The 16,208-nt window shown below is 39.8% G+C and overlaps 1 protein-coding gene across 2 annotated transcripts in view; it reads right to left on the minus strand.

Annotated features, from left to right (window-relative positions):
* The window catches only part of mbtps1 (membrane-bound transcription factor peptidase, site 1), a 137,676-nt gene that overhangs the window by 76,150 nt on the left and 45,318 nt on the right, over window positions 1-16,208 (minus strand). Inside the window, exons 4-7 of one of the 2 annotated variants that reach the window (XM_080187133.1) lie at window positions 14,904-15,104; window positions 12,650-12,760; window positions 6,069-6,178; window positions 1,078-1,194 (exon numbers count right to left, since the gene is read on the minus strand). In XM_080187133.1, coding sequence (XP_080043259.1) covers window positions 1,078-1,194; window positions 6,069-6,178; window positions 12,650-12,760; window positions 14,904-15,104 — 539 coding nt within the window. Of the gene's footprint in view, window positions 1-1,077; window positions 1,195-6,068; window positions 6,179-12,649; window positions 12,761-14,903; window positions 15,108-16,208 lie in introns of both variants that reach the window. The other variant, XM_080187132.1, reaches the window with a different exon arrangement.

Raw genomic sequence — 16,208 nt, forward strand, 5'->3', positions numbered from 1 at the left:
TCCACTTCCCCACTTCCGCTCTGAATGCTCCCCTTTTTAGCCCTGCACTTTGCTTTCAGTCTTGAAGTCAGCTAGTGATCCTACTCCCACCAGTTTATACTTGCTGACCTTGTTCAATTAGATTTTCCAGCATTTTTTGTTTTTATTTCAGATTCCAGCATCTGCAGTATTTTGCTTTTGTATTATTCATTGGTTTATTATGTAGCATCTTTCCTAAGGCCTTTTAGAAAAATCGACAGAAGTTACATACATACTTTTGCTTGCTTTGTAACCAGTAAAATATAATTAAACCAGATCATCTGATTTGCCACTTTTATTCAGCCAAGGAACTGGACTATTTGCATGCACTGAACTTTGAAATAATGCTATTTGCCTGCACGCATCTATGAAATAAATTTGTCATGGCACTAATTTGATTTTTCGAGCAATAGTTCAGCAGGAGAAATAAAGACATTTTACACAGTGGGCTGGATGCCCACAAAGTGTGTTCCACACTTCTGTCTTCTTACCAGTGATGACCCTGTGCACTCAATTCATCTTAAAGCTAAACTTTTTAATCATTAGCTCTATAAAAATTGAATGGCATTGGAAGCCAAGTCAGCCTGCAAGTACTCAGAAACAGGACACACAAAAGTGTCTTTAATGTATCTCTCAATTGAGTGTCTCAGGCTATATAAAATGGTGATTTATACCTGGTCTCATCACCATGAAGGCAAAGATTCCAAGGTACACACACAGTATTTGTAAGGCAAATGAGACTGTGTACTTGGCAGATACTGGGTGAAAAAAAAACAGCTGCCAACTGCTATCAGAAAGGCCATCTGTTTCTGATGCACAAAAAAAAGTTATCTTTGGCTCTAAGCTGAGCACATCAAATTTCCAACAAACCAAAAATGTCAAGTATGCTTCAGTGAAGTGATGTGCAAGACATTTGTTGTTTCATAAATTATACAAAACAAAACAAAGGAGGATATTTGGCCTCAAAGCAATCACCACTTAATTAATCCAAAAATTTCCTGCCCTCAAGAAAAACAGCGACATATGGAAAAATTCTTTGCATCTGTCAATCAAACCTACCTTATCAACAAAAGGATGATCCATGAAGTCTGGTCCACCTATGCTAAGATTTAGAACATCTATCTTCTTCAAAATTGCATAATTAAAGGCATCCAGGAACCAAGAGGTGTAAGACACCTGTTCAAACAAAATCAGAATTACTTATTTCTAAAATTACATTAAGTCCACATTGAAACACTGGACGTCATTCCTTTATTTCACATATCCCTTTCTCCATCTCTCCTGACTTTAACTGTTGCTAAATAGTCAGTCAGGATACTTCCGTAAAGTCTTCATCACTGCCACACCAAGAATCAAGAAGTGGCACTTCACAGGCAACTTAATAACGAGGCCTGTCATTAACACAAGTTACGTCATTAAGAATCTCAACTAACACCGTAAGGTTCATATGCCACTTCAGGCTGAACTCAGTCTGCACTCTCAAAAGGCAATCCAGTGCACCATACGCATGAATACACTGCATTTGTGATAGTAAGGTACTGAAGTTCATTCAGTACATTTAGCTCTGAAGGCTCAAGAATTGAAACTCTCCTCTGCTGAAGGCAGTGTGATTTTACAGGTAATTTTAAAAATAGAATAAAATGCAAAGTGACAGATAAACTGTGAACACAATTTACTGTGGCAAATGAAATGGAAGATAAATTCTGGCAAGATAACCACAGTTTAGCAATCATTCTTTGACTGCAACAATAAAAAAAAGCCTCTAAGATGAATGAGGCTTTTAACCCGTGGTTAAACCAAGGATAGCCCAAACATATTTGATTTAAAAGATACAGCAGAGTCATAGAGGTTTACAGCATGGAAACAGGCCTTTGCCCAATTTGCCCAAGCCGCCTTTTTTTTTAAACACCCTATGCTAGTCCTAATTGCCCAAGTTTGCCCATATTCCTCTATACCCATCTTACCCATGTAACTCTGTCTAAACATTTTTTAAAAAGACAAAATTATACCTGCCTCTACTACAAAATCTGGCAGCTTGTTCCAGACACTCCCAACCTCTGCAAAAGTTGCCTCTCTGGATCCTTTTGTACCTTTCCCCTTAAACTTATGCCCTCTAGTTTTAGATCTCCATATGTCTGGGAAAAGATACTGACTATCTGGCAGACCAATGTCTCTCATTATTTTATAGACACCAATAAGATCATCCCTAAGCCTCCTATGCTCCAAAGAATTCCACTCTATCCAGCCTCTCCTTAGAATTCTTGTAAATCTTTTTGCACTCTTTCTAGTTTAGTAATATCATTTCTATAATAGGGTGACCAGAACTGTACACACTTAGGAGGAGGCCATTCAGCCCATCAAGTCTACACTGACAAAAATCTCACCCCAGTTCGCATTTCCACAACACCTCACACTTACCCTGATAATCCCTATGGGAAATTTAGCATAGCCAATTAACTTAACCCACACATCTTTGGACTGTGGGAGGAAACCCGAGTACCCGGAAGAAACCTATGCAAACACATGGAGAATGTGCAAACTCCACACAGAGAAAGATATGAAAGAGGAGGTGGTGTCACATTTAGGAGTCAGCTACTGCAGTGCAGGTTGATATCTTGAAGGGGTGTGATGGGCCAAATGGCCTCCTTCTGCACTATAGGATTCTATGGTTCTACAGTGACCCAAGCAGGGAATCAAACCCAGGTCCCTGAAGCTGTGAGGCAGCAGTGCTAACCATTGTGCCACTATGCTGCCCCAGGTTAAGCAAGTTTACAGACTCAGAGTCAGATAACAGGTTGGTCAGAACTAAAGATAAGAACAAATTAATTACAATCATTAAATGTAAACAAAAAAGTTACACCACCCAAGCACCTTTTACAATTCAGTATATTCAGCAACCACTGAACCAACCAGAGGCAGATGGAGATAAAAGCAGAGCAATTTGACTCCATAATGTACTTATCCACAGAAAAGAACTAGGCTCAATATTATTTGGATATTTTAGTACACATTTAGTGCTTCCTTAGATCTGAAGGAGTTTCACCTCGTGAATAAAAGGATGACTCAAGAAGTCATTCACAGCAAGGTATTAGTTGAAGGCTCGTAGCAGTGAAGTTGCCCTTGGAATTAAGGAGCAAGCCCCTATTATCATGGAGTGACTTCATAATAAATTATCTATTCATGCATTACCAAGTCACAAAGGCACAGAGGCTAGCACTGCTGCCACACAGCGCCACGGACCCAGGTTCTATTCCCAGCTTGGGTCACTGTCTGTGTGGAATTGCATGTTCTCCTTGTGTCTGCACAGGTGTCCTCTGGTTATCTCCCACAATTTGAAAGATGTGTTGGTTGATTGCCTTCACCCAAATAGCTTCTGTAGTGTGGTGACTAGGGGACTTTCACAGTAACTTCATTGGCTAATAAACAAACTTGTTTAAGACATTCAAAACGGCCAGGCCGCTGGAGTCACTTACATCTGGGAACAGAATATTTTTCTTCCTGTTCTTTTCAGCATTTCCTTCAATAGAAGTCTATGCAAGCAACCTATGCTCAAAGTCTGAGATGGAGAGGATCACTACTTAGCTCATTCATCGACAAAATATTTGCAATCACCCACCTGTCCAAAAATAACAAAAATCCAACTTTTATGGTGATCCAAGGACCTTGATTAGGGTATCCTACTTTAAAGTAGATTCCATTTCTTGGACACTGAATGAAGAACTTCCTGACCCAAGTCTTAAATCTCCCATGTTCCTTTGTCTCATTTATAATACACAGGTACGAAAGACCAGGTCAAGATAACTCTTCATGGCACTGTAGCATTTTCATTTTTTCAATGAGAATTGCTTAGACAAAACATCTTTGAGAAGGATAGGGTAAGAGCTTAAAGGTTTATTGCAATAAAATGCAACATTTTAAATTAAGACACTGTACATTACCAGCTTGAAGGCGGCAATGGCTGAAACTAAGGGGACTGATCACACGCTTAACAAAAATGAAAAATTATGCGGGGCTGTGGGCAAAAATGGTAAGAGGAAAAATACAAATTGCTAATACCACATATTGTTTGTTTTCAATTCAAATATATAGCAAGTGCCCATTTGAAAGCATTACCCTTTAATGGTGCAGATATTACAGGGACAAATGTGTGCGCACAGTACTGGGGTTTCCATCTTAGAATTGTTTCATGCCATGTCAGCAGAGCCCATCTAACCTAACTGGTGGCCTCATCACACTGACTCTCCTGCTGGTTTCCTCCTATTCCGAAGTGCTTACTCAGTGGGAGGCAAGTAGAAAAAGTTAGCATATTCTTTAATCTTTATATAAAATTTTATTTCAAAAGTCATTTTATTTACAAGTATAGGGATTTAGGAATATACTGCATTTAAATTTACAGGGTATGATGATTTAATATTTTTTCTGACGAGATCAAAATAGCCCTAGATATAGCTTTTACACTGGTTTTAATGGGAAAACATGATTTGCTTAATGTTTGGTTTAAAGTTGTACTTTTTAGGGACACAGTAGAACCGTAAGTGAGGATTTATTATATGTAAATATGCCACAATGGCTGCAGATAAGCATTCAGCTCACTTTGAATCAAAATATGCATTACGGACATCAGTGACTTTGCACTATTGCTGGCCAATTGGCAGCTTTGAGTGGGTAAAGAGAACTGAAAACTGCTCAGAAGTGGGTAGATAAGGTTTAGCAAGCAAGACACATTCATGAAGGAAGTTTACAATTTGTCGCTACCACATCACAATTTATAGCCAGTTCTTAAATGATTCCAGGGCATTTTCCACCACTATCTTTTCTGTTAAGTGCGTATATAAAGAATTTATACAGCTGTATAATTCACTACATAAAATTGGAATGGGAAACTAACCATAAGCTATATGGAAACAGTCTCCCTTTGAAACTTTCAAAAGTTATACTTTATACTTAGCTAAATTGAAAAAGATGAAACAGACATTAACACAGCTTCAAAATCAGAGTTCTAGGCACTCATCTCACCGACTCAAACATTGGCAAAGCTAAGACTTTGTCCTTAACAGACTCTAATGTAACTGCATGCCAAGTACAAAACACAGGCCAACATCATTTGTACAGCTGTTAGAGGTATGCATGGAGTAAAAACAAAGACAAATGTTCCAAAATGACAAATGAGGCAAAAAAATCGTGCAAGTGGAATCTACTTTAAATACAGCTATATAACCTGTTTATTGTGCAAAGGACTAATGATCAAAAAGAGTACACAATAGCACATTCCATCTGTACAAGGAAGGAGCACACAAACATTACACTAAAAAACAAATTCCATTTGGACTTTAGCCAACAGGAAAATGGATAATAAAAAACAAGGTCAATAGTAAAGTACCTCAAATATTGTGCATTCTTTGGTCTGGCCAGTTGTTCCCAAGGAACATGGGAATTGATCTCAGGGAATTTAACAACCCAAAAAGAGATCTTGGTCAGTTTCTCCAAAGAGAAATTGTTTCAATGGTGGCTTTGGTAATTGACACCTAGGCTCTTATCACAAAAATTCAAGCCTCCTTTACAAAATTAAGACTTCCCCAATCTTCAGGCAATATCCAAATCCAACTTGACCCAGACAATTATAAGACAAGGCATGTATGTGAAACTGTCTAGCCAGTGCAAACAACTGGTCCCACTTCTCATAATCCAGATAGGTTATTCAAAAAATAAGATTTTGTTTTGTCTGATTTCATTTGCCATTTAATGCACAAATCCAATGAACAATTTTAACAATAGTAATTGAAACTGCTAAAAGAAACATTTTACACATCATCCGGTTAACTTAGACACTAAATCAGGTTTGCTTGTGGCACATGGGAAATAACTGGACTGTGGAAGTTGTGCATTGCAAGATGAATTTACCCTTTTGTTTTAAGTATCACTAGTGTGAAAGCTAAAAGTTTAAAAGTTTCTCTAGCGCATATTTGATTGGCAATGATATTTACAAACCATTTTGCAAACTATTCTTGTTATAATGAGTTATATATGAGTGGAAAATGAATGGGCATTACCTGGTTGTTGGTAAAGACTCTGAAGATGTGTAACTCTGCATCTGGTGCCAATCCCTGACACTCCCGCATGCTGGCAATCACTCCTGCAACAAAGGTCCCATGTCCCAAGCCTAAAGCAAGCAATAGACATATGTTTTCAAGATGGATGAAAGCCTTCAACAGTATACATCTTCATCCATTAGACATATCCTCTCTTTGGCAAATTATACTTTATACCTCTCCCTTCCCACTTCAATAGATGAAAAAGACTCATTTTAAAAACGGTCAATATTTAATTCTTAGTGATGGGACAGACAGAGCACCACACTATTAGTCCCAACTTTGCAGCCATTTTTTTTGCACTGAGGGTAGAGAAATATGAATACTCTAAAGCTGTCCAATACATCTGCATATCCTGTCCACTGAAGAACTTGCCAACTCCAAACTCAGCAGATAGTGCAGCCAGGACTGTTTGCATTCTTTTCATGCAAACTCAAACATTTACAAGGCAAGTTTTAAGAAAATAGAACTAGAGTGAAGACACCAAGAAAACACTTTAAAATTCATATATTCATGTATGATGTGTGCCGTAGTCTAACTGGCCCACAGTACAATCCAACATGGGGTGGCACAGTGGCTAGCAGTGCTGCCACACAGTGCCAGGGACCCAGGTTCGATTCCCAGCTTGGGTCATTGTCTGTGTGGAGTGTGCATGTTCTCCCATGTGTGTGTGTGTTTTCTCTAGGTGCTCCAGTTTCCTCCCACAGTCCAAAGATGTGCGGGTTAGATTAATTGGGTTAACTTAGCATGGCCATAGCGTCAGGGAGATTGGCAGGATAAAATGTGTGGGGTTACAGGAATAGGGCCTGGATGGGATTGTGATTAGATTGATGGCCTCCTTCTGTACTGTAGGGATTCGATGTAATAAAGCAGTCATAAGGCCAAAGCTACCACTTTTTGAAATACTGGTGTTTTCAGTTAATGACCTACATATTAAAATCAAATGAAAATACAATCATTTACTGGTGCACATTATCACAAATATACACCTTTATTTGCTTTTAAAGGGTAACGTTCTGTGATGCATATATTTCATTACTGTTCATGTGAAAAAGAGGGAAAGAGAGAGAGATACAAAATCAATTTGCTGGTACACTGACCACTCAACTGACTAGCTACTTGAAAGGCTTCAGTCAAGATTTAAAATCAGAAACATACTGTATCAGCTACCGAGCAAATCTCAGTTCACAATAGTTCTCAGCTGGTTCAAGAACAGATTTAATTAATCATCTGTTGATACCATCTACACCTTAAAGTAGTACAAATCAAAATGTGAAATCCAAACAAAAATACAAGAAAATGACTCTTCTGCTTTTTATCTCTGGATACTGAACTTACAATAAATTACCCTGCATCCTATTTCAAAGGGATTTGGCCAACGCCAAGTAGCAGTAGAAAACCATCCGCCTGGTAAAAATGAAATCCCAATAAAGGGTGCTTTTGCTGAATGAAGCACATTAAACTAGAGACAGCACAGCCACCGAAAACATACACCACACAGTCTATAATTACCTCAAACTCCAACCACATTTAACATGCAAAATTATCTAAAATGTTCCTTCTTTTAGCTGGCCCTGGTTTGTTGTAGTTCCTGAGCATCTCAAACTTTTTCTTAAAAAACAAAATACAATCTATTAATTTTTATTCATGGGTACGGTGCTCCAGTACTGTGGCATAGTGGTTAGCACTGCTGCCTCAGAGCCAGGGACACGGATTTGACTCCCAGCTCGGGTCGCTGTGTGGAATCTGCACGTCCTCCCTTGTCTGCATGGGTTTCCTCCAGTGCTCCTGTTTCCTCCCACAGGCTGAAAGACACGCTGGTTAGGTGCACTGGTTGTGCTAAATACTCCCTCAGTGTTGCTGAACAGGTGCTGGAGTGTGGCAACTAGAGGATTTTCATAGTAATTTGCACTTTAATGCATGTCTACTTGTGACATTAATAAATAAACTTTCAAGTAATTACAGCATTCGACTGATAAAACTGGAAAACCAGAATTCAGAGTTCAAATTCAAGTTGTAAAATTTAATTTAGTCAAGCTTGTAGTTTGTGGGCTAAAATGGTGAATATTACTGCATTGTCATTAATGTCCTTCTGTGAAAGGAGCTGTATCTATTCAATCAGCCCAACATCAACTCAAGCCCTACACTTTGCGATTTACTTCTTGCTGCTCGAGGCAACTTAGAAATGGAATGCTGCAGTGGCTTGGTAATTTTGCCCAGATCATAAAACTACATATAATTAAAAATTTAAGTCACTTCATTCAAATTATCTTCTATGTGATCCTTCAATCACTAAATTACCATTGTGTTATTCATATTGTCATGTTAAATGATACCCAATGATCTTGATGCAAAATCTTTGCATCATCACAATACTGAAGCTGCAAGTCTGCTAGGCTTTTAAATATTCTAATACAGAATTTGAAAATATCTCAACACAAGCCAAAACAAACATTGAGGGGCATGGACAGAGTGGATAAGGAGCGGCTGTTCCACTTAGTTGAAGGGTCAGTCACAAGGGGACACGGGTTCAAGGTAGGAGGCAGCAAGTTTAGCAGGGGAGTGCAAGGAAGAACTTTTTCTTAAAACCCAGAGGGTGATAATCTGGAATGCGCTGCCTGGGAGGGTGGTAGAAGCGAGTCACCTCACATCCTTTAAAAAGGATCTGGATGGGCACATGGCACATCATAACATTCAAGATGATGAGCCAACTGCTGGTAAATGGGATTAGGTGGGAGATCAGATGTTTCTTGCATGTTGGTGCAGACCGAATGGACCAAAGGGCCTCTTCTGCACTCTGATTCGATTAAATTAGTAACAGAAGCTAACTAAAAACTTAAGTTAGGGGCAGGAGGATGGTAGAATTAGTTTGCGTAGCACCACCATGCAGACTTGGCATGATTCCATGGGAACAGGTAGTCTCATGCCACTAGCAGTGCAGCATTCAACATCACTGAAAAGCACCATGTAGGTAGCAGCCCATGACGTTGCCCACCACCAGGTAAATCTGCATAACGCTGCTGGAATTTATTCCCAATGTGTTTCATTTTACTAAAACTTGTCTCTTCAGCCTCTAGAGTTATCTGAGAAACAAAATTATTAAAGCAACCCTGGACCATCCACATAGCGTAGTTAAGATATCTACATTTTTTCAACTTGGAATTCTGGTTAGCCTTATTTGCTGTATCACTGGGTATGCTGTCTGAGGAGTTGGCCATCACAAAGCTAGTTATTAACTGTTCTACTCGACCAAACCTCAATATAACCAAACTTGCATTTATATAGCTATCCTTTGTGCAGAATATCTCAGAACACTTCACAGTAATTAGGAGAGGAAATGAATACGATGAAGACAAACCACTTAGAAACAAAAGAAATAGACAAGGGCAGAAAATTCAGTTGAAAGGATGCATAAAAGATAGGACGCATCAAAAAAGGCATTGTTTTCACTCAAAGATGTAATGTTGAAGGGGAATAATGAGGTGCTGGCTAGAGTGAATGTTGGACCCTTGGAGGATGGGGGGGGGGGAGCAGATTTAGCGGTGGGCCATGAGGAAATGGCTGAGGCTTTAAATAAGCTTTTTGCCTCGGTCTTCACGGAGGAGGACACAAATAGTTTGCTGGATATTAAAGACAGAAGGATGGTAGGAGATGAGGGCCCAAATGCGATAACTATCACTAGAGAGATAGTGCTTGATAGACTAATGGGACTGAAGGCGGACAAGTCCCCAGGACCAGATGGAATGCATCCAAGGGTTCTGAAAGCAATGGCAGAGGTGATAGTGGGTGCCTTAGTAATTATTTATCAAAATTCACTGGATTCCGGGGAAGCGCCAGAAGATTGGAAAACTAATGTTATGCCACTGTTTCAAAAAAAAAGGTAGCAGACAAAAGGCAGGGAATTATAGACTGGTTAGTTTAATGTCTGTAGTTGGAAAAATACTAGAATCCGTCAAAGAAATAGTGAGGCACCTAGAAAAGAATGGTTTGATCGAGCAGACGCAGCACGGATTCGTTAAGGGGAAGTCATGTTTGACGAATTTATTGGATTTCTATGAGGATGTGACTAGTGCGGTAGAGAGGGAAACCAGTGGATGTGGTGTTTTTAGATTTCCAAAAGGCATTTAATAAGGTACCTCACAAAAGGTTGCTACAGAAGGTTAGGGTGCACAGAGTTGGGGGTAAGGTGTTAGCATGGATAGAGGATTGCTGTGTAATAGGAAGCAAAGAGTTGGTATCAATGGGTGCTATTCTGGTTGGCGCTTGGTGACTAGTGGAATGCCGCACGGATCGGTGCTGGGGCCTCAACTGTTTACCATTTATATAGATGATCTGGAGGAGGGGGCTGAGTGTAGGGTGACAAAATTTGCTGATGACACGAAGATGAATGGAAAAGTAAATTGCGTGGAGGGTGTGGAAAGTCTGCAGAGTGTTCTGGATAGGCTGAGCAAGTGGGCAAGGACCTGGCAGATGGAGTATAATGTTACCAAGTGTGAGGTTATCCACTTTGGTAGAAATAATAGTAGGAGGGATTATTCTTCAAAAGGCAAAAAGCTGCAGCATGCCACAGTGCAGAGGGACCTGGGGATCTTTGTGCACGAGTCACAAAAACCCAGTCTGCAGGTGCAGCAGGTGATCAAGAAGGCAAATGGAATGTTGGCCTTTATAGCGAGGGGGATAGAATATAAAAGCAGGGAGATCTTGCTGCAACTGTACAGGGTACTGGTAAGGCCTCAGCTGGAGTACTGTGTGCAGTTTTGGTCACCGCATTTGTGGAAGGATACATTGGCCTTGGAGGGAGTGCAGAGGAGGTTCAATAGGCTGATACCAGAGATGAGGGGGTTGGCCTATGAAGAGAGACTAAATAGACTGGGTCTGTATTCGTTGGAGTTTAGAAGGATGAGGGGGGATCTTATAGAGACGTATAAGATAATGAAGGGGATGGATAAAGGTAGAGGTAGAGAGATTCTTCCTGCTTAGAAAGGATAGCAGGACTAGAGGACACAGTCTCAAGATATGGGGGGGGTTTAAGATCAGAGTTGAGGAGGAACTTCTTCACTGAAAGGGTGGAGAATCTCTGGAATTCTCTGCCCATTGAAGTGGTGGAGGCTACCTCGCTAAATATATTTAAGTCACAGGTAGATAGGTTTCTGATAGACAAGGGAATTAAGGGTTATGGGGAAAAAAGCAGGAAAGTGGAGCTGATCCACTTCAGATCAGCCATGATCTTATTGAATGGCGGGGCAGGCTCAAAGGGCTAGATGGTCTTCTCCTGTTCCCATTTCTTATGTTTTTATGTTCATTTGGATGTAGCTGAATCAGGGACTTGGTCAAGGTCCCCCATGGCAATTCATTCAGCAGGATTCAGCAAGAGAGTGAACACGAATTCCATGCAGTCTTCCACAGGCTCCTGAGAAGGGAAGGCATGACAATCAATCAACAGAAGGCTGGCAGGGGAAAGCAAGATTCACCAGTTATTAGAGTCTCCTGGAGCTCATGTGATTACTTAAGGGTCTTGTGACTAGGGAGGGACAATTGTGCACAAAACTGCACCCTTTTCTGATTGGAATAGGTTTGGCATACTAAGTGGCTTTTCCCCACTCTTCGATCTAAAACTGGAAAAAGCGGAAGCAAAACATGTTGAATACAGATGCCAATGGTACCAAAACCTTAATGACAGCAATTCAATTCGCAACTCATTGAGATGCTCCATATGTCACATAAAATAGTCCCATGAAGCAAGAATGAAGAATGTTAGCAGTCGTCACAGCAAACATTTGATTGTCATTGCACCTCACTTTCAACCTTCCACATTCTTTAAGCATTGTGCACTAACTAGTCAAAGAGAGCACTGTTTTGGCAGACTCCTAGTCTTCAGTTGGAGCAGCTATAAATTGTACCTTCCTGACATTTGCAGTTCAATAGTTGCCCTACCAGTTCTTCCATTACACAGTATTAAATGTGCCAATGAGTACTAATCCATGGCCTCGGGCAGAAGCTCCTCTGTACAGTTCACAAACTGAGATGGTGACAGTTGAAAGTGCTCCCTCTTTGTTAAATCTGCTAATACCTGTTCTGGCTTGAATTAAAATACTTGTCATGAGTACAAATATAAAATGGACAACACAGAATCATAGAATTCTACAATGCAGAAGGCACATTCAGCCCATCAAGTCCGCACTGACTATAATCCCACCCAGGCCCCATTCCTATAACCCCACACACTTACCCGAGTTAGTCCCCCTGACATTAAGGGGCAATTTAGAATGGCCAATCCGCCTAACCCACATGAGACATGCTAATAATTCAGTGAGTAAAATCTCACATCATAGATAAATGCAGAGGTATACCCCTCATTTAACGACATCACATTTTTTTTTACATTTTTCCATAAAAACTGCCACAGGTATACAGGGGTAGGAAATGTGGCCCCGGCATAAAAGTCTTTTGCAAAACGTCAGTATATTCTGAAAAACAAACCCCAAACAATAAATTACATCCAAAAACTAACAATACACTTTGTAAAAGTCAAGGGTACATACCATCATCTAAAGTTTTCTCATTAGTCCAATTTGTCCGTTCTTTCACGTTTTTGAAGTGAGGATGTTTTTCACTAAGTCCCGTATCAAACACTGCCACTTTTACACCAACACCTGAAAACATGATTAAAAACCAAACTGAAAATCTACACAGTGACAGTCAATTCCATGAAAATTATTATAACATTAACCACCATGCTTCAGAAACTTCCTAACACTTTTGAACACCTGGTAGTTTTAGGTACCCTCTCCACTGAAGGTAGGCTGAGGTAATGTTTTTGCCATTTTCGGTCAGTTTGGCTCTAAACAATACACCTCCAAAAACAATGGACAGATTTCAACAAAACTTGGTACACAGAAAGGGTATGTCCCAAATGAAGAAAAGATTAGTTTTTGGCAAAGATGTGATTTCTGGATTTTTTTTTAAAAGAATCCATCAATATTGGGAGATAGGGAGAATTGATTTGAAGAATGTTGTGGGCTCCTTTATTTGGAATGTTGATTTTTTTAAAAAAATAAATTGTGAATTCTCTCAGTTGTCGTGCTGAAATTCATTCCAGTTGTCAAAACGTAGGCAGAACTTTCAGAGCAAGTTGTTGAATGTGAATGCCTCCATAGTTGAGATGAAGTTCTTACTCAAAGGATTTGTTTCAGCTTTATCATTAGAGTATCAACCAAGCAAGGAAAAGCCTCAAGAAAGAGCTATTTAATTGTGGTAACATTGAGCTAATACAGTGTGGTGGCTGGATACACCGAGTGCTCTTCTTATTTGTTTTATTTAAAATTGCCAGTAATTATGGCTTTGAAATAGCATATAGTTACATTGCTACCACTAGGGGATTTCCTGCTGGAAGTAACAGTCGTAATCAACCTGTATACTTCTTTGCTCCATAGATGACATCAGAGTGCACATCAAAATGACTGCAATACGAATAGTTTGGAATTACTACTTTATTTTAAATAATGTCTCATCTTAGATAAGTGGTATCTTAGAAAGCGACAAAATAATTCCAGTAGCACCCTGGATTAAGACAGATATCAGGTACTGCCTGTGATGGGCATATCATTTTGTATACCCTTTTTGTTTTGTACAAACTCCAAGTTACTGCAGTAACAAGCAGAAGGCGGGGCTCTGGTGCAGTGCACAGTAAAGAGGCTCCAGCTTTCAATGAATCTCACTCCACTTTCACCCCACCAGTTAGCCCTGCTCCCATCTATGATTCCAGACTTCTGCAACAACTTGAACCACAACACGAAGCATCATCAGTACTACAGATGCAGAATTAATCTGAATGTAATAACTGAAGTTACTGAACCAGAAACAAGTACAAGCAGTCAGCTTTGGGGGTTGGAGTGGTGGAAAGCAGGTGGAGAAAGAAAACAGATCAATTTAACTACAACCAATGCTAGAAAGACATGTCATGTCTGTCACATTGTTCAAAGCCATTAATTTTAACAATACTGGAATCTGACCATCAAGCCCAGCTGTGTTAACTGTGCCATCATTTTGGTCAGGAATATGACTGCGAAGCAAGTTCTGCTAATTTTATGTCTAGTCAATTGATATCTGTCCATGTCCTCCATATGCTCTTTGATGCTAACCTAAGATTGCATTACTTAACTATGGTAAAAGGATTAATAATTTAGCTCCCAAATTTCTCACTTAGCTTCATCTCTAATTATTTCAACAAAAAGCAAGCTAATTAATTCAAGTAATATAACTTGAATTAATTAGCTTTGGATTGGGCAATGCTAGGCAACTCAAAGTAAAGAAATGGATTGCAAATCAGTAGCCAATTCACTGACATGAACACCAAGAGATTGAAGACTCATCTGATACCATAATTACTAATATTCCTTACATGGGTCACAGCATTAACATTCTTCAAGCCATCAGAGTTATGTAGAAACCCACCTTTTGTGGGAATGCTGTATATAAAAGGCCACTGAAAACTACTTTATACACAACTTTGTTTTTTTAAAACTTAATATAAGGCTTCACTTCCCATAGGTATCAAGTCAAGTGAGACCATGATTTAACTAAAAACATTTCAACGAAGTTAGCTATCAAAGTTTAAAGCATGATATATACAGGTAATACGTGATCACTTATAAAACGATTTCTAATTTATAGTTGTGTTCCAGAATCGTTCTGGAATGCTAAATGAACTAGAAAACTTCTACGGTACTCAAAATTGCATGCAAATAAGTCAAAAAAAAAGCACCACGGATGGCTCCATCTGAATTCTATACATACCTGTATGCCCCATCTGCCACAATACATCTGCCTGTAGGGTCTGAGCTACCTGCCGGGGGATGGCTCTCAATAGACGTCTGCTTGAATGCCTGCCCGTAGCATGCCAGAATCCAGAGCCTAAGGAGAGGCTGGTTCTCCTCAGAGGCCTTGAAGACTGCCATTTCTGTGTCCATCGACTATCATTGCATGGTGCTGCCGAATCTGCTGTAGCAGAAGTATAAATACATTTAAGATCTTATACAACATGGAAGAAACACCAACAAATAAAAAACTAAAAAGAGAGAGCAGGCACAATCTAACAGGGTTTGTCATGATCACTTCATTGGTAAAACCTTCCAAAACTGTAATTTCTCCGTTATAGTCCATCTGCCAAATATAGAATCATAGAACCCCTACAGTGCAGGAGGCCATTCAGTCCATCGAGCTTGCATCATCAACAATCCCATCCAGGTCCTATCCTGTAACCCCACATATCTAACCTGCTAGTTCTCCTAATACTAAAAAGGGCAATTTTGTACGACTATTCAACCTAACCTGCACATCTTTGGACTGTGGGAGGAAACTGGAGCACCTGGAGGAAACGCCTGAAGACATGGGACGAAAATGCAAACTTCACCTGGTCTCTCACTTAACCTATCAACCTTTGGAAACATCATCTTCACAACTTGCTGTTCCATCTATCTCTGTATAGTTGCAAACAGTGGAGGCCCCAGCACGAATCCCTATGGCACCTCAATAGTTGCAGTTTGCTTTATCAAACTGCTTTAGAAATCAAATGCACAACATCTACATATTCCTCTTTAGTAACCTTGTTCATTATATCTTCAAATGTTACAGTAGCATTTCCATTATAATGCCATTTGTTGATATTACTCAACGTGCACACATGAATGTTGTTTGAAATTCCCACTGAAAGCTGCATGCAGGTAATTCCAATGTAGTGTGAGACTACATAACCTTTGATGAATCCAAATCCTTACCATTGAACAGAAAGGCATCAGGGCCAGTTGCACATCTGCAGCCAGATACTTTGTAGACAAAGCACATATATCAACATCCTTGGGGTTAACTCTGACGAGAAACTCATCTGGATTTGCTCCATAATACATTAGCCTCTAACCTGCTGTTGTAGCCAGTAATACTGGAGCAATTAACTCACCTCCTGATTCCCTGAGGCCTGTCCACCATATACAAGACACTCCTAACTTGTCTGGATGAGTGCAGCTACAACACAAGGAGCCTGGCACCATCCAGGACAAAGCAGCCCAGTTGATTGGTACCGCATCCACAAACATCTACTCCCTC

This window comes from Carcharhinus amblyrhynchos, chromosome 4 (genome assembly GCF_965287045.1).
Source record: "Carcharhinus amblyrhynchos chromosome 4, sCarAmb.v2.hapA, whole genome shotgun sequence".
Taxonomy (NCBI): Eukaryota; Metazoa; Chordata; class Chondrichthyes; order Carcharhiniformes; family Carcharhinidae; genus Carcharhinus; species Carcharhinus amblyrhynchos.